The sequence below is a fragment of the Branchiostoma belcheri genome, unplaced genomic scaffold (assembly GCF_001625305.1).
Source record: "Branchiostoma belcheri isolate BF01 breed outbred unplaced genomic scaffold, Haploidv18h27 scaffold2, whole genome shotgun sequence".
Classification (NCBI taxonomy): domain Eukaryota; kingdom Metazoa; phylum Chordata; class Leptocardii; order Amphioxiformes; family Branchiostomatidae; genus Branchiostoma; species Branchiostoma belcheri.
The window spans coordinates 4,500,600-4,527,081 of NW_017803490.1; the positions used below are offsets into that span (position 1 = coordinate 4,500,600).

General features: G+C 39.3%; 3 protein-coding genes across 4 annotated transcripts; 2 read left to right on the forward strand and 1 right to left on the reverse strand.

Annotated features, from left to right (window-relative positions):
- The first annotated feature begins 795 nt into the window (after positions 1-795).
- LOC109468666 (hydroxysteroid 11-beta-dehydrogenase 1-like protein) lies at positions 796-3,904 on the forward strand. The gene is made up of 6 exons (XM_019766988.1): positions 796-947; positions 1,322-1,452; positions 1,900-2,011; positions 2,363-2,572; positions 3,043-3,209; positions 3,486-3,904. The coding sequence occupies exons 1-6, from the start codon at positions 866-868 to the stop codon at positions 3,711-3,713; spliced, it is 930 nt and encodes a 309-aa protein (XP_019622547.1). The 5' UTR covers positions 796-865; the 3' UTR covers positions 3,714-3,904.
- An 87-nt stretch (positions 3,905-3,991) lies between these two features.
- LOC109468612 (solute carrier family 25 member 44-like) lies at positions 3,992-9,038 on the reverse strand. Of its 2 annotated transcripts, none has more exons than XM_019766925.1 (4): positions 8,878-9,038; positions 7,079-8,104; positions 6,531-6,658; positions 3,992-5,872 (listed from the first exon to the last, which is right to left on the reverse strand). In XM_019766925.1, the coding sequence occupies exons 2-4, from the start codon at positions 7,692-7,694 to the stop codon at positions 5,681-5,683; spliced, it is 936 nt and encodes a 311-aa protein (XP_019622484.1). In that variant the 5' UTR covers positions 7,695-8,104; positions 8,878-9,038; the 3' UTR covers positions 3,992-5,680. The 2 variants fall into 2 exon arrangements, with proteins under 2 accessions (XP_019622484.1, XP_019622485.1); XM_019766926.1 differs by having other exon boundaries at positions 8,901-9,023.
- Positions 9,039-9,051: 13 nt separating this feature from the next.
- Positions 9,052-22,860, forward strand: LOC109468656 (cytoplasmic aconitate hydratase-like). The gene is made up of 21 exons (XM_019766978.1): positions 9,052-9,146; positions 10,248-10,340; positions 10,578-10,746; positions 11,153-11,290; positions 11,910-12,098; positions 12,948-13,017; positions 13,426-13,609; positions 13,875-14,014; positions 14,432-14,603; positions 15,336-15,436; positions 15,563-15,839; positions 16,569-16,704; positions 17,014-17,098; positions 17,628-17,784; positions 18,335-18,459; positions 18,914-19,018; positions 19,248-19,390; positions 19,881-20,028; positions 20,444-20,566; positions 21,060-21,245; positions 21,630-22,860. Exons 1-21 carry the CDS (start codon positions 9,134-9,136, stop codon positions 21,747-21,749), a joined length of 2,874 nt encoding a protein of 957 aa, XP_019622537.1. The 5' UTR covers positions 9,052-9,133; the 3' UTR covers positions 21,750-22,860.
- Positions 22,861-26,482: the final 3,622 nt, after the last annotated feature.

Here is a 26,482-nt window from a genome sequence, read left to right on the forward strand (position 1 = left end):
TGGTATGGAGGTACAGTGGGCAAATACCCCTAGGCGTTTTTTAAATTATTGTGATACAGGCTTTTAGAATGGTTTTATTTGAGTTTTTTGGCTGTGTTATAGCAAATGTATTACTGTGTTAGTCTGCCTTGTTTACCACGTTTGGGCATGAGTCATCAGAATGGAATGCAGGGCATCAACCAATAGGCATGCAGCTTTCCTCTATACTTCTTGCTGATTGGCTGTTGGGATTTAACTTGATTAACACCTGCACAGAAGCATTTCCATACTGACAGTATGTCTGTATTCAAGTGTTTTGGTAGGTATTTCAAGCTTTCCTGCTCCAGCATTGGAATGCCGGGCATGGACGTTTTTTTTTATTTTGAAAATCAACAGTTTGCATTATGCAATTAAAAATCCTAACCAATAAAGTAGGGAATAGCTATCCAACTGTTGTTTTAGTTGTATTTTACTTCATATTATAGTTATATCAATGTAAATCATTGTTTTCCCTTGTGTTTCCCATTCTTTCCCTGCCATGTCTTAAAATGTGGTGAACCCATCGCTGTATTTGCTCCAAAGCAAATATTGGCCTTTCTAGTTTGGTTTATTTTTGTAATTCTAAATCTGTTATCTTCTAACAGATTTAGAACTACAAAAATAAACCAAATAAATGGAATGAATTTTAGATCCTAAACTGTAGCTGACTTGAATTCACCCAGGCCAACTTAATTTGCAAGGTCCAAAGTTCTAACAAACAAAAGACGACACAAACACCTGTTATCAACAATCTCTAACGACCTTCGACCTCAGGAATAGGTCAAAAGAGAAAGATTTCGTCCCAATCCAAGCCATCCATCGGTTAATACTGTTCCTGTGGTAGAATATGGGGAAACTAGGGTGGACTGTAGCTCTTCTCTTAGCCGTACTAGTGGGGTACATCTGGTATAAACCGGCGTTCGATCCAGGTAAGATTTTATACATTGATTTATATATATATATATACATGTAGCAGCAACCTTGTGGTTTTGTGGCCAAAGTACTTAGTTTGTTTGTAAATATCTTGTATATGCCTGATGCACAATTCACCCACTGTGTGTGGCCCCTGTTAAACAATAAAAGTAATTCAATATATCCACATGCACAAACACACACACAAATATGCACGTGTACATATGCCCACACAAACATACAAGACACAGAACTCTAAGCACTCAACCGTACAAGATGACCGCAAATTCAAGGTGTCATCATCGTGTGTAATTATATTTGACCAGTTTTAACGTTCATTTCATCTGTTTAAGCAGCAAAAACTGTTTGTTGGTCATGTTTTTTTTTTTAGAATCTCTGAGAGGAGCCAGGGTTGTGGTAACCGGCTGCAGTTCCGGTATCGGCGAACAGATGGCGTACCACTACGCCAGGTTTGGAGCCAGGGTTATCATCACGGCAAGGCGAGAGGGGAGACTGAAGAAGGTAGCTATAGGGGTAATACTTGTAGTGGCTTGTTTGCTTCCTTCAGCGGAAGTATAGTTTTAGATAACTGATTTGTGGAGTTGTTTCTCAGCTTCTCAAGCCTGAATGTGCCCGTACTCTATGTTACCACCATGTGTACTGTAGTATGTAGCAGGAGACATTATTTCTGGTCCACCCTGTATTTGTCCAGGTTGTAGCTAAGATGAAGGACCTGGGAGCCCAGGAGGCCATCTATGTAGCAGGAGACATTATTTCTGGTCCACCCTGTATTTGTCCAGGTTGTAGCTAAGATGAAGGACCTGGGAGCCCAGGAGGCCATCTATGTAGCAAGAGTACATTATTTCTGGTCCGCCCTGTATTTGTCCAGGTTGTAGCTAAGATGAAGGACCTCGGAGCCCATCTATGTAGCAGGAGACATTATTTCTGGTCCACCCTGTATTTGTCCAGGTTGTAGCTAAGATGAAGGACCTGGGAGCCCAGGAGGCCATCTATGTAGCAGGAGACATGGGGAAAGCAGAAGACTGTGAGAGAACCATCCAAACTGCCAAGGAAAAGTTTGGTTTGTGCACCAAATTTTCAGGATATCCTTTTAGTTTTAAATTATTGCTTCCATCTTGTGTGGTTTAAAACTACACTTCACGCATTTTAATTATGTCTACCTTCCCAGATGGAAAACATATTGTTTTTGCTCTGTTTTTCTTCCTCTTCTTCTCCAAGCAAATAAGGTCAATGACCTGAACCAGATATCTGTCACCATGGTAACTAGTGTTGGGTTACATCATGTTGCAATTTTATAGCAGGAGGGATTGAGACTTCTGTCACCATATATATATATATATATATATATATATATATGCATTTGCTTTACAAATGGTACATTTCTAGTATTTGTTTTTGTTTGTTTCCGAAGGAGGTAAATTGGACTATTTGGTCATAAACCATGCCAGCTTGAGCTCGATCAAAAAGAACGGCACAGCGAGTTTATTCTGGGACGGTGACATGGACGTCATGCACGCTGAAGTGACAAACAACTACTACAGCTACATCCGGCTGGCCTCACTGGCACTCCCGCTTCTACACAAGACCAACGGCAGCCTGGTCATCCTTGGTTCAATGTCCGGTAAGTCTTGTAAGTCCAGACCTAAACCCAGGGCATGCATATACAAAATGCGGATGGGAGTCCTCAGTTAACTTTTCCAAATGGAAAATGGGGCATCTTAACCGCAAAATTTTGTAGTGAGCACTGCACTATCTGGGTTTAGAGGCAAGATATGTTGTTTGCGGGGCACATCTGAGCAAAACTGTGGCCACATAATTTACGGAGGGGGGCACTTGACAATGCCCATTGAATGGCAATGTTTTGCAGCACAAATTTTTGACTATTGAACATTTCAGGTGGTTCAGAACAACAAGGGGAATGTGACATGATTTTTTTGGAAGTTCGAAACTAGTTCCAGATGTTCATTTTTTTTTTACTTAAACCTAAACATTTTAAGTATGGAACTAGTTCCAGCAAACCGGTACAATGCACTACTAGTACATCCTACCAAAATTTTCAAGGGACTACCTCTCCTTTGTCCCGTTCTACAGGAAAGATCGCCAGTGTTTTTTCAACCTTCTACGCGGGCACAAAGTTTGCCTTGGACGGGTTTTTCTCCTCCTTGCGGCAGGAGTTGGCAATGCAGGACGTCAACGTCTCCATCACATACTGCGTCATCGGTTTGGTAGACACCGAAATACCAGATAAATTTGAAAAGGTAAGTCATTCTAGTTCTTGGTATGATGCAAGAGTAGGTTGACAGCATGAGGATGGGCAAGATTGACAAACACTGTAAATCACTTAATGTTCGCAGTCTGAGAAAAATAGACTTTTTTGCGGGACTATACATTCAAGGTGGTGGCAGGTGCAGGAAAAGAAAGCAAATTAATTGTTTACGGTAATAATAAGTTTGTGGTACAGAAGTGACCGCGTAAACTGCGAATATGAGTAGTGCAAAAAAATTTGTGATTTACGGTATTTTTATCTCATATAGACGTTTGGCTTTCTCATGGATCTCCCACGTGCCTCACCTGCGGACTGCGCCATGGCGATCATACGGGGGGGAGCAGCACGCCAGAGGGAGGTTTACTACCCGTGGAAAGAAGCATGGCTTGCTACTAAACTCAGCTCCATCTTTCCACAGTTCTTTGAATCTTTAACTATGGGGATTTATCCTAAGATACATGAAAAATCTATCCTTTTCAAAGAGAACAACAATTAATGTTTTACTTCCACAGTGTATTCAGATAGTGTTTTAGATGATTGGGCCTTTTTACAATTGAAATGAGAAATATTGCACATATTTTGAAGTGGAGGCCAAATATATAAAAGTGAATGAACAGAAAATGTGCAGTGCAGATACATTTCAGGCTTCCTACTCCTATATTTAAATTGACTAAATTTAGACTTCATGTATGGTCTAAGGTAAGGTAGACTTCATCTACTAGTATTTAGAAACCTAACTGAAAGATAACTCCATAAAGACATGATAAAAGGGTATTATCTGATACCTTTAATTTATTACGCATTGAAAGATTACACCACAAAGTTAATGAAAAACAGGGAAATAACAAAAACTGCCATCTACACATAAAAATACATTGTACTGACCAAAAAATCATAACCTGACATTTAAAAATAACATTATCATCATGGAACTTTACAGGGAGCTAATTCTTTGTTTGCCTCGCCATCATCAGTTTGAGAGAACAGACACCTAGGGGGTCATGGACCAGTTCTAATGTAATACTAGTACAATTGACCAATCAGAATCAAGGGCACATTAGGGATAACTGTACTGAACTACTTAATAATGTGTCCACAGCTTGGATTGGACCAGACTGAGCAGAACAATATATATCCACCTCCTTGAATTAATGTTAGGTGTCCTGGTGCCTTTCAGTTACACTGCTTTAGACAGTTAGAAGTACATTTTTTCTTCAATTAAAATCTAAATAAAAGTATTTCAGCATGTCAAAACAAATGCTCACAAACTCTTACTAAAATATTACACAATATGAATTTCCAACAAAGGTATCTACATGTCTTAGCTTTATACATTTCAATGACTAAAAGTCAGAAACAAGATTTAACTACAATCCTGAGCATGTAGTAAATTATTTTGTATCAAAGTCCAATAATAATTTATTACCATCATCTTGAATCCGACAGTTTTTAACTGTTATCTGCAACAACCATATCATCCAATGTATCAGTTTTCTAAATCTCAAAACAAGTTCATATTTAGGCATCTTGCAATTACATACATGTTAAGAATGTACACTATTTTTTAATTAGTTATAGATACTGATCCAAATGCTAAAAATCAACTGAATTGCGCACTGAATGAACATAAAATCTTAGGTGTATTTTATGTTTTTATTAATCTCTTGTTTTTGAAAATAGCAATTCTGGTAGCAACTAACTTCTTTGTATTCCCACATTAAGCTGTACGTAAGCTACTGCTTGGTCCTCTTTCTATAACTGCACCCAATAAAATCTGTATCATTATGTACAATATATGATCGTTCGCTATGACCAAAAGGTTATGGCACATAGACATAAATGTAAAATATGCCAGGGTAGAAGCTACAATCTGGTAGAATTGCAGAGCTCCAGATCTAAGTCTTTGTTGACAGATACTCCGGTCGTGATCTCAGAAGAGTTGCTAATTCTACCAGATTGGAGTCTCTACTACACATGTTCTCTTGATGTTCTCTCTCTAGCCACAATATAAAAGAGCATAAGCACTAGATCAGCTCAGCTATACAATGCTTCCATATTACTGAAGCACACCATAACATATTGCCTGAATACATGGCCAAAACAGAGGATCTCCACCATTAAATTTGCTTTGTCTGAATAATCTAACTGCTCCACCCCTGTGGCCTTGCCAAAAAATCAACCATTGTGCAACACTACTAAGTAAACCTGTAGCATTATAGCATGTTGGTAGAACGTGCAGCGCCTGCACAAAACCCTGATTTTTCACGGTTTTCATTGGATGTTTGGTCACCATTGCATCAGAATTTTGCCTGTTACAGAGGATATCTTTTCTGACATAACATTTGGAAACTACAGACTGGATGTTAACCTTATATAGGCAAATACAAACTTTTATGAGAAGGTCTGACAAATTATGGGTTTCGCGCAGGTACAGTACGTTCTGCCGACGTGCTCAGCATTATACTACCACTGCCGTGTGTGGACTAGGTCAGACCGTAGGCTCAGTTTCTTCAGCGTTTCGTAGCCGACAACGATAACGAATGTAGTCGGCAGGGACCCAATGATTCGTGCAGACAGTCCTTTGGAGAATCCCCAGAGTCCTTCCTCCACATAGAGCTGTTTGAACTTCTTCACGATGGACTTTCCACCTTCAACCTGAGGTAAGATACAAGTGAGATTTGTTAAGACTTTGAAATCTTCCACCGTACTAAGTAGTAATTGAGCATATAGAGCTATGCTACATGCACATTTGTTTATAGTGATAATTTACAGCATATGGACACACAGATACACATGCAATTTCATACATTTGTACATTGTACACTCACAGATACATTATAGTTAAACCTGGTATCAATATAGCAATTAATGCACAGAGGAAAAATAGTTGGTGAAGGGGAGAGGCTGCTCCAGAGATATAGGTTAGTTGGTTAAAAAAGTGTTAAATAATTTTTACAATATAGAGCTTAGTTCCCAAGAGATGCTCAAGTAGTTTATTAATTCCAAATGTCTAACATTGTTATGTGAGCAATCAAATGTGGTCTTTGATAGGTCTTGTTTTTGAGTGCAAAACCCGTTTTTCCATGTGAAAATTACCCACTGGTTGACTTTGTACTTTACTTGCATAATGTTTAAGTATGTGCTTTCCTAATTGGTTGTTCGTTAGACGATGTATGGCCCATAGGGCTGCTGATTGGGTAAGATGGTTGGTAACAAAAGAGTATGTGATTCCCTGATTGGTTGTTCATTAGATGATGCATGGCCCATGAGGGCTGCTGATTGGGTAAGATGGTTGGTTAGCAGGGGAACACACCTGTAACCTGGCCCTGACAATGTCCATGGGGTTGGTGAGAGTGTTTGCCGTTGCAGCCGCCAGCGGTCCGGCAACAGCCTGCAGCATGAGATGGGGGAGGTACGACGGGGCAACAGACGCCAGTTGTTCTGAAAAACAACACAATAATAGGACAATCAACGGTTAGGAAGTATATACTGAGGATTTGTTTTTGGTGAGTCTAAATCTGTTTGTATTTACTTGTGCTTCCATATTTCATTCCACATGCTAAGGAACACTGAAAGAAAGTTAGGTCAATGGTACCAAAAAGAGCTACCTCATTTCCTGTCAATTTTAAGCTTTATACTTTAACAGTATAATTGTACATGTACTACCGTGTGGTGCTTGTATAAAACAATCAGAGATAGCAGAGTTCAACCCCTCAGCCATAAGTTTCCTCTGGCAGATTATACAGAAATTGCATTGTGGAAACACACACACACATACACTATGATACTGACAAACCATAACAATACTAGTACTTTTGATGGTCACAAGAAACATACAAGGAAATAAAAAAAAAGACTAACCAGCATAGAAATGGTAGAATGGCCACCACAGAGCGCTGTTTGGAATGGTTGTGAGCATGGAGGCGAAGAATCCACGATAAAATCCCGCCATGCCGTCGCGTCGGAACAGTTCGATCACCACCGCCTGGGCTTTCCCAAACGTCACTCGTTCCTTCGGCAGCTTTTTCCTTCTGTCTTTCCCCTGTCCCTGTAGCATCAAATGCTGCGAAACGACGTCTATCGGAACGGAGATGCTCATTCCGACGAGCGACGCCATTCCGCCGCCAACGAGCGACTTGATCCAGTTGCTGTACCCTGACAGCTGCTGTCTGCTGACCTCGTAGGTCGTGATATACATCTGTCCTGATATCAAGTACAAACTATTCACCAGAAAGCCTTTATACAGGCCTCTAGCACCCTCTTGTCTTGTTATCTTCATAAAGGCATCGAACGTGCCGTTATACAGAGAAGTTCCTCGCTGTATCTGTAGTCTGGTTTTGATGAGGGTTGTTGGGTAGACCGTTACGCGAATCGTCATGGAAAGGAACAAACCGAACGAGTAAAACTTCCGCTTGTCCATGTCGTTCCACTCGATGATGCGGATCTGGTTGGTCGGATCGGCAGACATGGTTTCCATAGCAACTGGACAGCGATTGGTTGAAAGGAAATCCTGCTTGTGTTAATGTTGATTTCTATCAGTAGTGAAATCTCAAGATGGCTTTACTTTGTTACAATGTAATTAGATTATGAAACAGGAGAAAAGTTATGTTTTCTTTTCTGAAGTAGCTTTTAAAAAACAGCTTCTTTTGAGAATTTGATGCAAAAGGAATAAAAACTTATGAGATGATGTCAATATGACTCAAACACATGCAGAAATTCTCATCTGTGACTTTCAGTTTCAGTGCTTTTTCTGAGAAATTTAAGGCCCAAGAGTCTGTTATGTCTCTGTGTTGATGACAAGAAGGGCTCTGTTCTGTACTTTTCCATGCCCAGGGTACACGCACCGAGCCTCCTCTGGACTAAGAAACCCAGAAGACTGCTGATTCCCTAAAAAAAAAGATGAAACAATCCATGTTAATCATCTGTCATAACAATCATGGAGCTTTTTGGCTTCACAATTTATTACCAAAACCAAGCCACTACGCCACTCGCATAATGCCTTCTAGTTCTACTCTAGTATCAGTTAACCAACATGCTGAATTTTCCATCAGTTTAATTATCTACAGTATTGCTCTCTGGAGTGCCAAAAGACAACTGTCCCTAGGGGGAAATTAGTTGAAGGTCCATAGTGTGAAAGCTAATTAATTTGAAACATGACAGGATAACGAATAGACAACTAAGTAGTAGAATGTCTTCTTGTGGTCTGGCGTGACCCAAAACAGGCCCCAAAACAATTATTATAATAAGACAACATATGTCATCGTAAACCTTAGAATTGTAAGGAAATTAATATTACACGATACTTTTCTGGACATAAATTTTTATGACCCATAATTTTTGCACAACACTGTTGTGTCGAACAAGTGGCTTTACAAATTATAAATACATCAAATCTTATGCAGTTGAAGTTAACAGATCTGGTCAAAGCTATGACCTCTAGTAGCACTTCTATTCTAGATCTACCCAACTGCAACTCAAGTCATCATCAAATTTATGCAACAAGTCTGTTTTGTTTTGTTTCCTTTTTTACCAAATCAATCCAGATGGATCCGGGCCAAGCCGGCCGATCATTTTTTTTCGCGATTTGTGTACTTGATCCTAGTGGTCAAATCTCTCGCCTAAAACGACAGCATGAGAGCGATCAAATAGAAAATACTCACAAATACAACCTCCTCTGACTCACCCAAGCGCTGAACTCGCCGAAAATGGACGTAAGGACGAGAAATGTCTCTAAAAGTAGAAGGACTTTTGCGTAAGAAGTTCACCTACGGACGGAGGCAGCCATTTTGTCACACCCCGTACTCTTGTTCCCAGGAAACGTCATTTCCACCAATCAGAATCCTTGCTTTTATGCAAATTTAGTCTCGTGTCCAGGTACTTCCGCTACAAGCTTACGTGCAAAACTTCGCCCGAAAGATGGCGGACCCAGGTAGGTGAAAGTGTTCTTTGATTTTTGACAGAAAAAATGACAACTTTACGAACATTTTTGACACAGAAATAACAGTTAGATTGTGTCAGAATACGACTAAAGATTCACTGGTGTTATTTGTGGAGGCCTAGCGATTTTATTCAGCAGAAAACGAGACATACGTTTTCCTGACTTACGTAAATCGATCTAGCAGGGGTTAAAAATATTGACTGGCGAATGTTAATAAGGTATTTATGCCGTTATAAGCAGACACAGTTGTCACGTAGACCACGTAGTACTGTCTCAAGTTCACAAGAAGGCAACTGTTACATCATACGATGTTTAAGTCACAGGTTCTTTGAATTAATTAAAAAGGGGCGTCAACTAAGGCCGGAAGGCTCTAGAAAAATCCCTCTACGTTCTACGAAAACCGGTTAGACTAGAAAACGTAGATCGCACAGATTTCTTAAATTTTAGACTTAATTTCGTTTATGGTTGTATTTTAAGGTTTTAAAAGGGTCTTTTGTATCATAACGTACAGTTGTCAGTTGAACTGATTCATAATACAATGTATCTTGTTTTGTTGTCATGGAGCTAGAATACACATGGTTATAATATTTTTGCCTTAGTTTTAAGATGTATAAGATTGACATGCTTGATTGATATTTGACACATCAGGGTTGCCAATAATATTATAGGCTAGAGAATGGTACGACCCAGACTTGTGACCAATCAAAGGGCATGTCACATTTACTTTGAGATTCAGATCTTTATCCAGATTGCTGTGTCATTATTATTCGAAGGTCATCTATCAGGTCATCACGATCATGTGATTTGGTGTGATAAACAGTGCTATCTTTCTGGGTTATCTTGTTTTTTGGTAGTAAATGGTCCCATGGGTTTGAAATAAAGTGTTAATGTCCGATGCATTACTACTAGAATACGTCGGTGAAGGTTAGACATCCAGGTAATAAGATATGCCAAAAACAGTTACTCAAGCAACTGAATAAGATTTTGGAATATCACTTCTAGAGTAGTTGCACACTATTCATACATGACATAAATTGATGATGATTCATAACAAACTAACATAATCCTGACTTTTTGTCATTTTTCTTCCAGCCCACCCCTTCCAACAGTGTATGGACTCCCTTGAGATGGGAGGGGAGTCCTTCTCTTACTACAACCCTCTCAAGCTCAACGATCCAAGATACGGTGAGATGTCTTAACAATTAAGACATTATCAGAATTGGTTGTATTATGTTCATGAGAATAATTCAGTTGTGATCACTGTTTAATATGATTCAATAAAGTAGAAAATATGCACATTTTGATTCACCATTGAATAAAAAACACAGTACCTAAAACAAACAAAAAAACAGGGCTAACATAACATGTGGGCACATGGTGTACTTGTACTAATTCAAACATGTGATTTCTGTTGACCAATAGAACGCCTGCCGTTTTCCGTACGCGTTCTTCTGGAGTCGGCAGTGCGGAACTGTGACAACTTCCAGGTCCACCCCAAAGATGTGGAGAACATTCTGTCATGGGAAGAAGCACAGACAAAGGCGGTTGAAGTGCCCTTCAGGCCTGCAAGGGTCATTCTACAAGACTTCACGTGAGACTTGAGCCATTCGTTGTTCACTACTATTCAAGCTGTGATTGCTAATGTGCATGGCCTTTTCATACTTGTTACCTCTGTATATGAAGGTTTTGTTTTCGTTTGTGTGTCCATAGTAAGTTACTTGAATACAGGGAAATGGTGTAACCACAGATTGACAGGAAGGTCAAATTGGAGGTCAAAATGGTATCCCTACAGATTGGGAGGAAGTGACAGTGTATCTAAATACACAGAATTAGTGAGAAAAATTTACAATAATGAATAAAGCAACAAAGTAAATACATGTACTTCACAATCTTTTTTTTTATAATTTTTTCACTCTGAGTCTGACTATAGTATAAAGCCACCTACATGGTTCCTGCTAGCAACAAACATAATTTCTAAGTTGATAACTATATTCCAGGGGAGTTCCCGCGGTGGTGGATTTTGCGGCCATGCGCGATGCGGTGAAGCGGCTCGGAGGCGACCCGTCCAAAATCAACCCAGTCTGTCCAGCTGACTTAGTTATAGACCATTCTGTACAAGTGGACGTTTCTAGGAGGTAAGCCAATCTTTACAGGTTTGTTGATAAAGAATAACTCTCTGTAAAAAAAAAAAAAACTGAAGTGCACCACATATTAATTACATCAATTTTGAGGTTGGAACTTTGGAATATGTTTTATTGATGTTTTTTGAATTGACTGGTGGAAGTCATACCATGTTCTATCTCTTGATCTAACCCCCCCCCCCATTTTGATTATATATAAATGATATAATCTTTTCCCTCCTATAATAATTGCTTGTGATCGATGATTACCTTTTTTTATATTGTCTGCCTGTGGTCACCTTTTTGAATAGAAATATTTCTTACTGTTTGGCATGTAGACAGTCACCCAAAATGTTGAAAATCAAACTACGTTGACAGAGTGCATATTTTCAACATATAAAGTTGCTGAAAACTTTTGACAGTTTGCGCCTTCAAAAAAGCTCCTCAAATAATTTGTTAACATTCAATTTATTGAAAGAAATAGATCTTTCAGAACTTGTTGTAGAGTACATGTTCTTTGTGGGAGAAAACCAGCTACTGAATGTTTATTAGTATATTAAACTATACTAAGGTTAGAGAAGCCCAATCCTAAATACATTTAGCTAAGTACTGTACTGACTTTCTCTCCCTACAGCACAAGTTTAGTAAGAAATACACCAAACCCTGGTGGAGGGCTTAGGCCGGGACATACAGCATCGCGTGCAAAGGCTGCAGTACCAGCCAAAACCTGTGGGGGTGCTGCTAAGGGGTGCAATATCTGTCTCAACACGGGCCTGCCAAAACTAGAAGAAATTTGTCCTTTTCATCAACAGCCTACGGATTGGTAGTTATTTTTAGATTTTCTTCTCGTGCCGTTTTTTTTTTTTTTTTTACCGCTCCAAGACACAGCAGGGCACTAGGAAGGGTGCAGATCTTGGTTTTGCCCAAATTTTTTTCTGATCATGAAAATCGTATTAAGTATTTTTGTTAACTAAAATTGGTCATATGTAATTGGTAGTGTTGAGACAGAAATTGGCCCTTCTGTCACCAAACATATTTAGAACCTTCCTAGCACTCTGCTATTTTGCATAGCAGCTTCCATTTTGCTTAGCAGCTTCCCACTTAGCATTGCTAGGCAGCCAGTTTCTTTTACCTTTTTTTTTATACTGATCCCCAAAAGTTCATGGAAGCATATTTTCCTGATTTTCCATTTATTTACTTTCATGAAAGACATGGAAAAAAGTCTTATTCCATATCATTCCATATGGTGGCTACCATAACCTTCCGTCTCTCCATATTAATATTCAGGCAGTCATTTTTCACTAACTAGTATCTGGAAAAACCCTTTCTTACCCTTCCTATATTAGATGCTTACCTATGCCATCTTCCATTGCCACTTTCTATATGCACAGTCTAATTATATTTGCAGCCATGTACAATGTATGTCATAAGCAAACTAACAAACTATTTCTAATGCAGAACAAACTTTGCTAATTAAAGGGCATTTGCTTATATATCAAAGACAATAATTGGCATATTGTCCATTGAAAGGGATTCAATGATTTCAAGGGATTCAAAGTCTTTGATTCAAAGAATGTCCTTGAAAAGTAAAGTTTGTGTATCTAACCAAGGCCACGTTTTTGACACATAACAAAGAATGGTCACCATATTTGTTCTCTTGTCTTCCAACCAGCCAAGATGCCCTTAGCCAGAACCAGAAGTTGGAGTTTCAGAGGAACCAAGAACGCTTCCAGTTTCTTAAGGTTGGGTGGTTTCATATCATAGTCGAATAAAAAGTCTAGATGAAAAAAGAATTGTGTAATTTAAGTTGGAAAAATGCAAGTGCGTTCTTTGCTTTTCCTTTGCCAATTGCTATATTTCTCATACCATTAAGCTTTGCAGAAGAATTTTTTTTAGCCAAAGTCCTTACATCCTCCCAATTCATAGTAATTCAAATGACCTATCAGTACTACTAGCAATGGAATTGCTACAGTATACTACTTTATAAATATAATTATATTGTTGAATGTTAACCTCATATTTTATATCTCTTCAGTGGGGTGTTAGAATTTTTTTCGTTTTCTAGTAATTCAAATGGTCTAGCAATATACAATGGAATTATTAATTAAGTGCGTTATGAAATGTTAAACTTATGTTTTACATGCCCACAGTGGGGTGCCAAAGCGCTGCAAAACATGCTGATCGTACCGCCTGGATCCGGTATCGTGCACCAGGTGAACCTGGAGTACCTGGGAAGGGTCGTCTTCAACACGGACGGTACCCTGTACCCTGATAGTCTGGTGGGCACAGACTCCCATACCACCATGATCAATGGGCTAGGCATCCTGGGATGGGGTGAGTATAGGCACATCTAGGAACAAGGTAGAACTAGTAAAAGTATTTTTTAGGGAAATTTTTTTAACAGTAAGATTAAGCCATAGATTGTAAAAGAATCCTTTCGAATTGAATGATGCAAAATTACTTTTGCTTACCATTGAATTGAAACACTTTTGCAATGTATGTATTTATGTAGCTGTAGAAACAGTGTATGTTACAACTACAAATGTACATGTAGGTGTCAAAGATGAAAGTAGTAAAGAGTGTGCTTTTAACACACAAGGTGTGGGAGGAATCGAGGCAGAGGCTGTGATGTTGGGACAGGCGATTTCCATGGTGCTACCACAAGTTGTGGGCTACAGGATAACTGGACAGCTGGATCAACTGGTCACTTCCACCGATGTAGTACTGACCATTACCAAGGTAATATATTATGATGATGCTTTTCTATTAGAGCTGCGTACCTAAACCAATTTTAGGTAGTTTCAGGTACACCCTGGGGTTTCGGTAGAGGCTTGTACTTGTACCTGTACCTGAGGAAGTTTGGCCAAGATTTTAGTCACCAGCTGTCTTTTTTTTGTGGTTAATTGTTTTACATCAGATCTTCTTATCCCCCCAAAACAATATTTTACTGCCTTTAAATTGTCAAAGTTACTGTCTTTGAGATGCAATTTTTTAGTCAATAAAATTGTGTTTTACTTTGTAATGGTACAGGATAAGGCATAGTTATACCAGATATGTGAATTCATAGCTTGAAAATTAGTAGATGCCTTTTGTATAGCTAATTTTGAATTAAAGATAGGTAGATTAATGAATTTTGTGACTTTTCTTCCTTATTAGCATCTACGTCAGGTTGGAGTTGTGGGCAAGTTTGTGGAGTTTTTCGGGTCGGGGGTGTCCCAGCTGTCCATCGCTGACCGAGCCACCATCTCCAACATGTGTCCTGAATACGGTGCTACTGTCGGCTTCTTCCCTGTGGATGACATGTCCATGGTCTATCTCAGACAGACCAGTAAGATTGTTTGTTTGTTTGTTTAGATATTGACATTTTCTTATACTTCTCTCACCTTGCTTACATTTTGATGTCTAATCCTAGGAAAAATGTGTTTCCTGTTTCTGTCCTGAAAAAGCTAGGGTCGGTAGGTAGGGATTATCTTTTCTTTCTTTATTTTTTTAGACTTTGACTATCTCTAGTGACCAGGTGAACTTATATTATGAAGTTTAGCAAAGAAAAACTTGCATGAGGACACTTAAATTTTCAATGTAAATGCTGGAGAACTGCTTGTGCAATGTTTCATCACTCAGGTGTCAGATCATGGAGCTATTAGAAAAGGTTGATCAGCAAGGAAAAATTATGTCCACACACACACACATGCAAAAAGGCTTGCGTCTGCAATTTTTCTGAAAGGTTGGTCGGGAAACAGGAAACACAACATTTCTTTTCCTAGGCCCTATCAGACACCTTCCTCAGAGCTCCTGACTGGAATACTCTGCTATATGTAGCCAAAATAATTAGTGCTTTTGCGGTGAGAACACAATCCCAAACATGACTCGTTTCCTGTCTTCAATATCCTGCTATACATATTTTGAGCTATACCTCAGCCACTATAATACCTGTAGACGAAAATGTACACGACGTGAGTCTCTTCGCTGCACTCAAGGTTGGCACATTCATGTATTGCAACACCACATTGATATATCCCTAAGGATGAAATGTTTATCAGATATTTATAACCCTTGATAGATCGTGACCAGAAGAAGCTTGAGTATATTGAAGCGTACCTGAAGGCATGTAAGATGTACAGGGACTACAACAACTCAGACCAGGATCCTACCTTTAGTGAGGTAAGATACTTCCTTTCTTCCTGCTTTATTTTGGTACAGTTACTTAATACTTTGTGGAGGTATGAAATCTTCGACTTGTTTAATAAGAGACTGCTTGAAGTTAAATTTTCTGTGTTTTTACCACAGATAGTGGAGCTGGACCTGGCTACCGTGGTGCCGTCTGTGAGCGGTCCCAAACGCCCGCACGACCGCGTTCCTGTCTCGGACATGAAGCAGGACTTCCAACAGTGCCTGGACAACAAGGTCAGCTTCAAGGGTTTCGCCATCCCCAAGGAGAAACAGCCCAACGCGATCCCCTTCACGTACAACGATACGGAGTACACGCTGAGTCACGGCAGCGTGGTCATCGCCGCTATCACCAGCTGTACCAACACCAGTAACCCCTCCGTCATGCTGGGCGCTGGTAAGTCATCAGCACCTCCTAGCAGTCCTGAAGCGAAGTGCAGGTTCGGTAAAAGCTGCTGTAAATGATGAAGATGAGTCTTTTGCTAGATGTAGCTTGTGAGAAATTGATATATGATAAACAGAAGGTAAGTAAACGTGACTAAATGTCTCGCAGTCATGAGCACCTCCTAGCAGTCGTGAAGTGAAGTGCAGATTCGGTAAAAGCTGCTGTAAATGACGAAAATGACCCTCAGGCCTCGAAATTAACTTTTCTTCCTATTGTCCCAGCACTGTCCCAAAAATAAATTTCAATTGGACCCAAGTGAGGATGAACTGTCCCAACCCTTTTTGGGAAGTATTGTATGACTTCAACTTGAAGTGAACTTTATTTTGCTTATGTTCACTCCCAGGCACACTATAATTACAGAGTAGACAGGAAATTCGGGGGGACTTTTCCGGATCCAAAAACCGAGACGTGTGCCTGATAAGCAAAAGAAGGGCTGACATAATCATGTTGATTATTTTTCTACTGTCCCAGAAATGTCCCAAAGTGTCTTTTTAGTTGTCCCAGCCTAAATTTTAGTGGTCAGTGGCCATTGGACCACCTTTAATTTTGAGCCCTGGACCCTTTTGCTTTGTAGCTTGTAAAAATTATCATAAAATAGACAAGAGGCAAGTTACAGTATGTTCACTTACATCTGAATTAGTTTCAAAATGTTCAAGAATTGTCTGTTTTATTTTTCTGTAGGACTTCTTGCCAAGAAAGCAGTAGAGGCTGGTCTGACAGTGAAGCCATATATCAAGACCAGCCTGTCTCCTGGTAGTGGGGTGGTTACCTACTATCTACAGGAGAGTGGGGTCACACCATACCTACAGAAACTAGGGTAAGTTTCTTCAAAAGTTTGGTGCTTTTGTTAAAACTAGGGTAGAAGAAGACTAAGGCAGGGCTGTAGCCAGCATCCATTTGATGTAGCAAATTTTACAGGACCGAAAACCAATATATAACACTAGAAATTAATACAGCTGAAACATTATTTACATAATTAAAGAACTGCAAATAAAAAAGACGTTTGAGAAACATATTTCACAGAAGTATGAGTTCTTTGAACTTTTGTTCCTGGTGGTTTATTACTCAGATTTGAATCAGATTTGAAAGTTCATGATTTGTATATGTAATTTTGTGTGTTCTCCAGGTTTGACATAGTTGGGTATGGCTGTATGACCTGTATAGGGAACAGTGGGCCTCTACCTGAACCAGTGGCTGAAGCTGTGGAAAAGGTAAAAACATTAACAAAAAAGAATATTAGAAATGATCCTATAAAAAGCAAGGACGCAGATCTATTCACACCTAGTGATATAGAAAAATCTGTCAATGACATACATTTGAATGTAGAAACTTCATAAAAAGGTGAAAAAAGTACCTTGACTGTTTGCAAATAATGTTCTTTTAATGATGACAGAGAAGACAGCATTTACAGGTTCATTTTACTGGGAAATTCCCCTAGCTCTTTTCGACAAGTTCAATGAACAGTGGACCACAGCTTTTAAGCGTGAAAATGTCCCGTCCTAAGAACTGCAACCCCAGGAGCTTCCATGCCAGGATTCGAACTCCCAACCTCTTGGTCCAGGGTACCTAACCACTGGACTACACAAACTAGAAGTACATTCATGTATTTCCCTAATATGAAAAAAGACACGACACAGAATATAAACAAACTGCCACAATTTAACAGTGGTTAGTATGTAAAAAACTTTTGTAATCAGCAATGTTCTGATTGAATTTTTGTTCTTTACATTCCCGTTCTAGGGAGACTTGGTTGCAGTCGGTGTTCTGTCAGGAAACAGGAACTTTGAGGGGCGTATCCACCCCCTAACCCGTGCAAACTACCTGGCCTCCCCCCCGCTGGTCATCGCGTACGCTATCGCCGGGACAGTCAGCATCGATTTCGAGACTGAACCACTCGGTAAAACATTCCAACATACAGTTGTTGACTGTTTTTTTGTTTTGTCCTTGTTTAAGTTTAGCTGTTGAATAAACTTAAGGCTTTACAGTGTTAAATTACACTGAAGTAGACATTTGAATTCTCTTTTAATTTGGTTTAGGGGAAAGAGGATTTAAAGTGTTTTTTGTTTCAGCTAAAGCATGTTTTTGGATCCTAAAACATTTAAGTAATAGTAAACAAACTTAAATGCATGTCAACATTATAAATTGTGCACTTAATTGTTTATTCACTCTTCATCGTTTCTTTTTAAAACCCAGCATGATACTACTAAATAGTAGTTGGAATTTTAATAAAAAATCACAGAAAATGTTACACAATTTTCCATTAAAAAAATGAGAAAGTTACAGCTACAACTCTTCTGCATGAGAGCAACTTTTTGTTCAAAAAGAAATGTGAAAAAAGCATGTTTGTTAACATTCATCAAACTATAGCTTTCCCCACGCAATTAATTCATGGTTAAACACTGGAAATGTAGCTTGCTAAGGGTTAATTCCCTCCATGTACCCACCAGGGAAGACAGCGGATGGTAAGGAGATTTTCCTACGTGACGTTTGGCCGACACGTGCGGAAATCCAAGAGGTGGAGCGAAAGAATGTCGTACCTGCCATGTTCAAGGACGTCTACGCCAGGATACAGGTCAGTTTATACGCCAAAAAACAGTTACTCAAGCAACTGGATATGATTTTGGAAACAGACGTTTCATGTCAGTCTATAGTCCTGAATTTACTGATATTTCATAGCAGCCTCAAGTCACAGAAAAGTATTCATCCATCAATATAGTTTTTAGAAGCCTTGCTATATCAGTGAAGTAAAAATTGAACTTTTAAATATAAGACATGACAAGGAATTGTTCTTGAAAACAGTTACTGTTGAGACATAAATAAGTTTAAATGGTCTCAAATTATAGCTACTTGATGTACAATGTAATATGAAGAAATAGATGTTTGTATTATCTTACACACTTGAAATATCTGTTAGTGTTACGAAGGTATACATTGTACTATTTAACTAGCAAGAGGAAAAAAGCCCAAGGCCTTACCTCAGTTGAGGAAGACTACTTTTAACTTTTCTTCTACCTTTGTAACTACAGGATGGAAATGAAGCCTGGAACAACCTTGAAGCTTCAGATGCACAACTCTACCCCTGGGACCCCAAGTCAACCTACATCAAGTCTCCCCCCTTCTTTGAAGAGATGGTACGTACTTCAAATAAGGTTAATGACCAGTCCTAAGCCAGACGTCTGTCACCATGGTAACTACATGTAGTGTTGGTATACATCATGTTGCAATTTAATAGTAGGTTTTAGACTTTGGAATGTGTTTGAGTAGGAATTAACAGAGAAGACCACATGTGAAGGTAAACATTATGCATTTGCTTTGCAAATGTTACCTTTCTAGTTGATAATTTATTTTTTCTTATCACAGACTGCAGAGATCCCTTCACTTCAGCCAATCACAGATGCCTTTGCGTTGCTAAACCTGGGAGACTCGGTAACGACCGACCACATCTCACCAGCCGGCAGTATCGCTCGGAACAGTCCTGCTGCGCGATACCTCGCCAGCAAGGGGTCAGTTTTACGAGTTTCAGTTCTGCTTTTTTATACAGGGAACAATCACTGTACAGTCAGACCTGTTATAGTGCTTGTGAGCACCCCTGTATAAGGACCATCTGGTCATTAAAATAGTGCAACCCATACTGACCATCTGGCCATTGATATAGTCAAACCTTTACTAGTGACAGCCTCTACATAATTATATAAGTACCCCCTGGTCATTTATATACAGTCAAACCTGTACTGGTGACCACCTTTACATAAGGACCCTCTGGCCAATGATGGCAATACATGACAGCCAAACATTTTGAAATTGTTTCTACAGTTTAGGAGGACAGTTTTGTTTCGTTTTCAAATTGCCAGAGAGGAAATTTTGCTACGTCTAGTAACATTCAAAATGGAAAGGAAATATGCTGCATTTGCTAGCAAGTGATTAGGATGACAGCTACAAAGAATTACTTGATTCGGAGCAAATGAAATTTAACGCTGGATTATTTTTCTCTAGCTTGACGCCGCGGGAGTTCAACTCGTACGGCAGTCGGCGTGGTAACGATGCCGTGATGGCGAGGGGAACGTTCGCCAACATCCGCCTCCTCAACAAATTCATCGGCAAAGCTGCTCCAAAAACCCACCACGTACCCTCCGGAGATACCGTAAGTACTTCAAGTTGGCTGTTCCAATCATTGGCTACTTTTAAGGGACACATTGTAACATTTTTGCTGAAAAAAACTGACATATTTTGATTGAAAAAATCTTCATTTTAATGTGCTCCCACTTTTCAACATATTTGTGCAATTATCTCATATTTCTGACATTAATGGTTAGCGCTTAATATGCCCACATGAGGCACACTTAGTGTGTGTCCAGTGTTTTTTAGGTTCTCAGTTTCTGAGTCAAACAAGGAAATAGTGCAAAGGGCCTTTTCTAAAATATTTTGATACTGTTCCTGTTAGGGATTTGAACCCAGAACCTCTAGGTTCAAAATCAACAACCCTAAGATGTAAAGACCACATTGCCTCCTGTATTCATGTGTGTGTTTGTTTTATAAGCCTTTTTTCCTGTGCGTAGATGGATGTGTTTGATGCTGCGGTGAGGTATCGTGAAGAAGGCCATTCTGTCATCATCCTGGCAGGGAAGGAGTACGGCTCTGGGTCGTCTAGGGACTGGGCTGCTAAGGGGCCTTGGATGCAGGTAAGCTGGCACAAAATCAAATCAGCCTTTTTTACGAAATGTGATACTGTTTAATTTTTATTTTCTTGATCATCAGTGGAAAGTCTAACATGATACTAGCTAGTGAGTAATAGTTGTTTGTTTGTTAGCTTCCCATAACTGGTAAACCACCTTTTTAGGCGTAACACACCAGTTTTTTTTACATAAGTACAAGCTTCGTAAGACCAGACTGTAATTGTTTGAACCACTCAAACTGGGAAGGACCCCTAGCTACTCTTTTCAAGTGTGGCTCTCCCCAAACATGGTACCTCCATTTAACGTCCTATCCGAGGGACGTTCCTAACCAAAGCTAGGTACTCATTTCCACCTGAGTGAAGTGAGGAAAGTTGTGTAAAGTGCCTTTCCCAAGGGCACAAGATCAATGGCATCAGGCAGGATTCGAACCCGGGACCTCTTGGGTCTGAGCCAAACACTCTGTTGGAATTTTCATTGAGATTTTCTGTCTGTTCCCCAGGGCATCAGGGCGGTGATAGCTGAGAGTTACGAGCGGATCCACAGGAGTAACCTGGTGGGGATGGGCATCATCCCGCTACAGTACCTGTCTGGGGAAACCGCCGAGTCTCTCGGTCTTACCGGGAAAGAGCGCTTCACCATCCAGCTAGCTGACGACATCCAACCTGGACAGACCATTGACATTAAGGTAACAGTTTATTTGTTCACACACTGTAAAATCACGAAACCATTGTGGGAAAGTCAGACACTTTGTAACTTGGTACTGAATACAATGTTTTTGGGAGTCGATATATTCGAAGTCAATGCCTTCTGTTTTCATATTCTCTGTTTTTGTGTTATGCATATGGTGGCCAGCCCCTCCAAATCTGTCCAACCACTTGCTGCTTAATGTAATCCAACACCACAGTGTGTCTGCTACAGTATCAGTTACAATAGTGACTGGTGTCTAGTCCAGGTCATTGACCTTTTTGTTTGGAACAGAAGAAGAAACAAAAACAATACATGTACGTTTTCCTTCTGCGAAGGTAAACATAAAAATAATTTCTGGATGTTTTCTCTCTCAATGTTTTAGGTGAATGGTAGAGAGCGGACGTTCAAAGCCGTGGTGCGTTTCGACACTCCTGTGGAGTTGACCTACTTCCGCCATGGCGGCATTCTCAACTACATGGTCCGCCGCATGATCACTGCCTAGCAACCGTTACCATAGTAACAACTGGCTCCCGTCATCCAACATTGCCCATAGAATTTGTACAAAAAGATTGGGCTCGATTCTCAACAATTTAGTGGTCCGTTGATGTTTTAGAAGATTGACTGTTGGATTTTTTAACCTTCTTCCTGCCGCCTAATCCCATAATCAATACAGATTTGATGCCAAAAGGTGTTCTTAGCTGGAAGAAGGTTAAGAAACCTCAGGGTCTGATAGTTGCAGGAAGTCTTACATGTAGGTGGGTTACATTGTACATGTAACTATGAAGAAGACTGTGCTGTAATTTGATGTTGATAGGGGAGAAATATGTCTATAAAAGATTGGTGGAGAATTCATAGAAACTGCAGTGAGAAAGTTTGAAAGTTAATTTATTCCAAGGAAAAGTGTTTCATTCCTTTGAAAGTGCACTTCATGTGTGAACCAAAAGGGGGAGTTTTGTCCAACATAACTCATCACCACATACATGTAATCGCAATGAAACTTTGGGGAGATAGATAGATTATGAAATCTATGTTAGGGCTAAGATTAACTTCAGCTTCAACAGTGATCATCTTTGTTGTACAATATGAATTTTGAAATAGCAACTTAGTTTCATTGGTGTCACTGTAAGAGTCAGTTTGATTTAAATGATCATATTGGCCAATCACAGCTTGAGATACGTATAACGTGACTTTCAAAAAGCCAATGAAATGCTAGCTACAGGCTTGCTCTTTGCTGTGCAAACCATCAACTATTTCTCAGGATAGATATGCCTTTAAAGGTGAGCCAATCACAGAGAGGGTTACATGTCACGTGATTATGATATCTAATCAAAGGACGTTTTTCAAAGTACTATCCAATGTCCTTTGTACAAAGCTTGCTGCTGATTGGCTTCTTATTTGTAGCTTTAACCAATCGTAACATGCAGTACATTTTCCTTGAATGCCAACCCACCAACTTTAAAAGTGATGCTTGTTGCAAAACAGAAAAAGCAGACATAAGTAATACTAATAGTATTGGATGTATATGGAGATGTGGAATATTGTTAGATAAGTTTAATGGTCACTTAGCAAAAATGTATCCCTTACAAAGAGGAATAAAGAATAATGTCCAAGAACATTTTGCATTTGTCATTGAGATTCTGTGTTTATTCATTTTTTCCACTTTCTGCATTCTTATTAGTGTTATTAGATATATACAGCTCATCATATGAACATGAAATGGATGACTTAGGAAATATTTCCTTATATGATTTTATCAACTTACAAAATGTAGACTAGGCCCTAATAGGGCGTGTAATGCTGAGTTAAAAACTCAGCATTATATTGTGAAAAATATACAAGAAACCGGTAAAAAACTTCCTGAACTAGAAAGGTAACATTTTCAATGCAAAGGCATCATGTTTACCTACACATGGCCCAGCTTAACAAACTACTGCTCTGTTTACTTAAAGTTAAACACTTAAGTGAGATTCTTACTCTCGTACCGTCGCCCCTCTTAAACTCAGTTCCACATGGCACTTGCAACACTGTGTAATGCAACACCAGTTACCATGGTGACAGACGTCTGGTCTTGGTCATTAACCATATTTTAGGAGAAAAGGAAGGAGAAACAGCAAAAACTGTTTTCCATCTGCGAAGTTTATTGATGAGGGTAGAAAAATTGAGAATTTTTAAGAAAAGCTATGATTAAATCATCGTAGTTTTCAGGGCTGCATGTGTGATGATTGTTTATTGGCCTGTTGATAATCTTGATTAAGTTAACTTGATTATCGAAATTCAAATTTTTCTCATGATTTACAGGTGGCACAAGCACATGTGCGTGAACCACGCCGTTCCAAGATGGCCAGTGTGCACGCAAGGGAAGAACGAGCTGGTAAAAAATCCGCCCAGGAAGACGCTCCACGCCCGTTTTGGTGGTAAGTTGTACTTTAAGTTGTCGTTGATACCCTCTGGACTATTGTAGATAAATCTCATATAAGTTAAATGAAGCAAAAAGACAGAAATTCGAAAATATGTTGCGGCAACTGTTCCTACGAGTTAACGCTGCACCAAGTTAAGTAACCGCTGGGGGGCGCATCTGTGTGGTCCAGTGAATGTATCTGCAAGGAGGATAAAAAGGTACTTAGCACCATAGCCACCAATACATGGGTCAATGAATTACTACTCATTGATGGTGAAATCCATGATCCTGAAATAGAAGTACACTTTCGTGAAGGTTTACGAAAAATACTGGATGAAAACGTTGGTTGTACGGACACTACATACTTAGTAGCATAAGTAATAGTGCTCTATGTCAAACTCATCTTTCGTTTATAGAAATTTTGACGACTTTATTTTGGTATCAGTCGCCGTAATCCTAACGTTAATGATGTATATTTAAGCATTTTATCATAATGATTTATTTTAAAGCGTGAATAACGCACACACTGACGCAAGGCCAACCGAATGTCAATCCGTACAACACACCGATCTTAAGAGGTGCACTTTGTAAATCAGCCGCTAAGGGGCGCTTTTAGACTACCATGCACACGTGACCCCCGACCTGAAAATCTCTGTGGGAAACGTGGTTCAGTGTTGTTGTCCTGCGTGTTTTGGTCAAATTCTTTGCGTTTCGATGTAAAACAAAAGTGTTCCAAGGCCAGAAGCAGATAGGAGGGACACAATAGCGTCGTCTGTGCAGAGGATGACCTGGACAAGGTGAATTTGGAAGGAGGGGAGACAGACGACTGGTAAGTTTGAGTGGGGAGGGGGGCGGTAACAGAGTTGTTCATGTATCGAAGACCATATACAACAACAACATATCCCGGATATCCCAGGAAGGTAAATATGTCAGTAAGAAAGACACCGAGGATTCACCATAGGCTTAAAGAACTGTAAGAGATGCGGTATTTTGGTCTGGAACAGGTCAGGACAAATAGTGTTGTTCGCTGTTGTGTACTGAAGCTCATATGCATTTATGTTGTTCCAGATTCTGAATCATCAACAGTTTTAAGACGAGACAGGACGACTGTTGGAGCAAGAGAAAATACCTAGAGTGAGGAGAGTGTGACTACAGGCTGATAGCCTTCTACACTGAGGGTTTCTCAAGGTATTCTCAAGGTATCAAGGGGCCCCAAACCAGGGGAATGTTTTCTGAGGTACCGTAGTTAAATGTACAATGTAGTTGCAATTGATACAATTGCATGTGTAACGTTACAGTGATTGTTAAAATGAAATCATGACAGTTTCATTGACTGATGTTTGCATGTGATGATGATGGTTTATTTGATACTTGTACATAAGTACATACATGGGTATTTGACATATGACACATTTTTTTCACCATATTTTTTTGGCAGTGTTCAGAAATTATATGAAGTACTTGATATGTGGTAAAAATGTGTGATTTACATGTATTGTCAAACTTTTTGAGTATTAATTCTATTCATCATGTGAATTTAGAACCATGCACAGTACTCAGATTTCATGTTTGTGAATATTTGTAACATGACTGTACATACATGTATGCTCTTTATCACTTTTGTTTGACACCATATTTTATGAAATGTAATGTTTTCAGATTTATGTGCCAGTGCATTAGTCATCATATTATTATGAGCTGCTCTTTAATAACTTTGAGATGGATTTCTCACTTGGCGTTATTTGAAATTATCATACTGTTTTATAATTGCCTTTGCAGAACAGTCTTACTTATTAAATTAACTTCTTGAGTACATTAGATATGCTGTTTACCTCTTTTATTGCCAAAATACTGTTTTATTTTTGTGCATATGAGCTTGATCTGTTTTTCAATTTTCATGAACTGATGAATTCATGTGTTGTTGACTCTGATGATTTTGTACCTAAGATAGTAATTTAATGCATGTCAACATGAGATGCATATTATTATGTTGTTATTTGGATTGTGATACCTTATGTGATGTATCTCTTTTTGTTTGAGATGTATTTTCATGTGATTGTTGTTTGGTTATGATTTATTACATGTACACACAATGTATGTTTGTTCACTGTTTGTTAATAACTGCTCTTCTTTTGCCTCACTAACAATGTGCTCTTCCCCCAAGGAAAGCAGGTTTTAGAACAAATGGTGTGAATATTATTAAAGAATATGATAGATGCATGCTATTTGAATATTGTAAACATTGGTGTATCCGCGTATGTAAATTTGGCATGTGATTTTTCTGACTGTTCATTTCTTTTACACCCTAGGTTATGGGAAGCCGAGACTGTACCTGACCATGTTCCTGTGTGTGCTGTGGGACCTGTCTGTGTTCCTGTCCAAATTCTCGGAGGATCTGTGTTCCTGTCCAAATTCTTGGAGGATCTATCGGGTATCCTGTGTGCCTGTCCAGTATTCAAGGAGGATTTTCCTGTGTGTGTTCCTGATCATGAGGGACCTGTCACCTATCTACGAGACAAGAGAACATCGGACCTTGACCGTGAGTTGCATTTATTTTTAGAACTCTTTCAAAAATGGGGTCTGCATGCCGCAATGCGTAAGCACTCGTCTGAGATTTGCATAATGCGAATTTGGGCTGTTCTTATTTAATATCTGTGCATAATGGATAGAGCGTTGAGCGTGCACGAATGAAGCATAGTAGTATTAATACGGGATTGTTTCTAGATGAAGAATTTTGCATTTGCATAATACGGAGTATGTCTGTTAAGCATCCAGTCTGCATGAATAAAGAATAAAACGTGGCCGCTGCTTTCCGGAATATATATATATATATATAT

Bases quoted from the DNA above. Each gene is read 5' to 3' on its own strand.
- LOC109468666 (XM_019766988.1), top strand. From the start codon at position 866: ATGGGGAAACTAGGGTGGACTGTAGCTCTTCTCTTAGCCGTACTAGTG. The intron at 948-1,321 runs GTAAGATTTTAT...TTTTTTTTTTAG, and splicing joins TAAACCGGCGTTCGATCCAG to AATCTCTGAGAGGAGCCAGG. The intron at 3,210-3,485 runs GTAAGTCATTCT...TATCTCATATAG, and splicing joins TACCAGATAAATTTGAAAAG to ACGTTTGGCTTTCTCATGGA.
- LOC109468612 (XM_019766925.1), bottom strand. From the start codon at position 7,694: ATGGAAACCATGTCTGCCGATCCGACCAACCAGATCCGCATCATCGAG. The intron at 6,659-7,078 runs GTTAGTCTTTTT...GTTGTTTTTCAG, and splicing joins ATTCTACCATTTCTATGCTG to AACAACTGGCGTCTGTTGCC. The intron at 5,873-6,530 runs GTGTGTTCCCCT...ATCTTACCTCAG, and splicing joins TTGTCAGGGCCAGGTTACAG to GTTGAAGGTGGAAAGTCCAT.
- LOC109468656 (XM_019766978.1), top strand. The intron at 15,437-15,562 runs GTAAGATACTTC...TTTTTACCACAG, and splicing joins AGGATCCTACCTTTAGTGAG to ATAGTGGAGCTGGACCTGGC. The intron at 21,246-21,629 runs GTAACAGTTTAT...TCAATGTTTTAG, and splicing joins GACAGACCATTGACATTAAG to GTGAATGGTAGAGAGCGGAC.